Source organism: Pteropus alecto, unplaced genomic scaffold (genome assembly GCF_000325575.1).
Source record: "Pteropus alecto unplaced genomic scaffold, ASM32557v1 scaffold76, whole genome shotgun sequence".
NCBI classification, from domain to species: domain Eukaryota; kingdom Metazoa; phylum Chordata; class Mammalia; order Chiroptera; family Pteropodidae; genus Pteropus; species Pteropus alecto.
This window is the reverse complement of record NW_006443138.1, coordinates 7623748-7625281: the sequence shown is the minus strand read 5'-3', so window position 1 is coordinate 7625281 and position 1534 is coordinate 7623748. Positions and strand designations below refer to the sequence as shown.

Genomic DNA, 1534 nt, shown 5'->3' with positions numbered 1-1534 from the left:
CCCCGCGGGGGCCCCGAATCCGCCGCCCCCGCCGCGCGCCCCGCTGCCAGACTTCGGAAAATTTGCCAAAAACTCACCGCATGAATTTTCTTGTTCCGCGGATCCAAGATGGCGACGTATCCACCGCGGAGGCTGCTGGGAGCAAGACCTTTACCCTATGACCCCCGCCGTGACCCCCGTCGTTCCGGGTTTTCTCAAGGCGGCAGCGGAAGGTGGGAGCGGCGACTGCTTACGGGACAGGGTTAGGGCTGGGTAGACCGCTTCCCGCGCGTTCGCGAGTCTGTGCGGAGAGGCACTTCACTCTATCACCTTTTTCTCCACAGCCTCCACCATGCCTCGCACTGAGTCACCGGGAGCCTCGTAGCTTCTCCGTGGCCGTTATAGCGAGTGGGGCCTCTGCATGCCGCTCCAGCTCCCCTGGGGCTGAGTTGCTTCACACTGGGCACGGGCCCTCCGTGCAAAGTGGGCCGCGGGGTCCAGGGGCGGGGAATGGTGAGGTGGCATGGGTCCGCCCTCCCCGGGGACGCAGAGCGTGTTTGTGTTTATGTCGGACACCCCGCCCTGCCCGCCCGGAACCAAGGCCCCCCTCACTCCCAGCACCTGAAGCAAATTGATCGCTGTTTCTCTTTCTTCCTTCAGCCCCAGCTACCTCCGGTGCTTGTGCACGCACTTCCAGGGACTGGCAGCACGTCACCATCACCTCCTGAGAAGTGAGTTCTCTTCTACTGAAACCATTGGTATTTTCTATTCACCACCCTTTTTTTTTTTTTTTAACTTGGTGGGAGGGAGCATGTTTGGGAGCAGGTTTTTAAAGCACTTTTGGGTGAGCTTGTGCCAACCGAGTTAGAGTTGTAGCACTTTCTCTCCCCCCACTCCTCACGTAAGCTTGAGTTTGCGCTATCAGCAAGACTATTTGGAATTACGGTGTCTTTGGTGGAAACTTCAGGAGAGTGAAAAGACTCTGCTTTCCAGAAAAATAATTGTCACTCAAAGTGTAATTGTTTAAAAATAATAAACCTCTCTTTATTCCTTTGTACCTTGATAAACTCTTTCCTTTTTGTTACTACTCGACATTTTTGGACTTAAGAACCTCTGCATATCGTTTTGGGGGTTGTGTAATTTCATAAAGTGAATATTGTTATTTCTGTCTGAGAGAATTTAGTAATATAAAGTACCATTTATTTGGAGTAAATAAAATTTCTACGTCCTATGTTTGTTTATTGTGTAAAATCACCTTCCGGAAAACTCACTTGATCCAATTTAAAATATATCTATCATTGAAGGGCAAAGGGCATCTGTCAGTCGTAAAGAGCAAGAAAAATAAGCATACTGTAGAAGGCAACTGTCATGTTTATCGAATACAAGGTTCTTTGAAATATTAGTAGGTATTGTGTAAATTTGTTTATACTCCAAATGGTGCCGATGTAGCCAGTGGAAAATGTTCGCCTCGTTATTCATTTCATTAAATGTTCTGCTTCACTGTGTGCTTTACTTCAGGAAAGTTTGAGGAACAAAGGTTTTTTATGTGCTGCTG

The 1534-nt window shown here is 49.0% G+C and overlaps 1 protein-coding gene across 5 annotated transcripts in view; it reads right to left on the bottom strand.

Annotated features, from left to right (window-relative positions):
* CNOT2 (CCR4-NOT transcription complex subunit 2) overlaps positions 1-543 on the bottom strand; it is a 103063-nt gene extending 102520 nt beyond the window's left edge. For 2 of the 5 annotated variants that reach the window (XM_006923734.3, XM_025041088.1), the window contains exon 1: positions 78-203. In XM_006923734.3, coding sequence (XP_006923796.1) covers positions 78-82 — 5 coding nt within the window. In that variant the 5' untranslated portion in view covers positions 83-203. Of the gene's footprint in view, positions 1-77 lie in introns of all 5 variants that reach the window. The other 3 variants (XM_006923735.2, XM_025041089.1, XM_015598499.2) reach the window with 3 other exon arrangements.
* Between the last annotated feature and the right edge of the window lie 991 nt (positions 544-1534).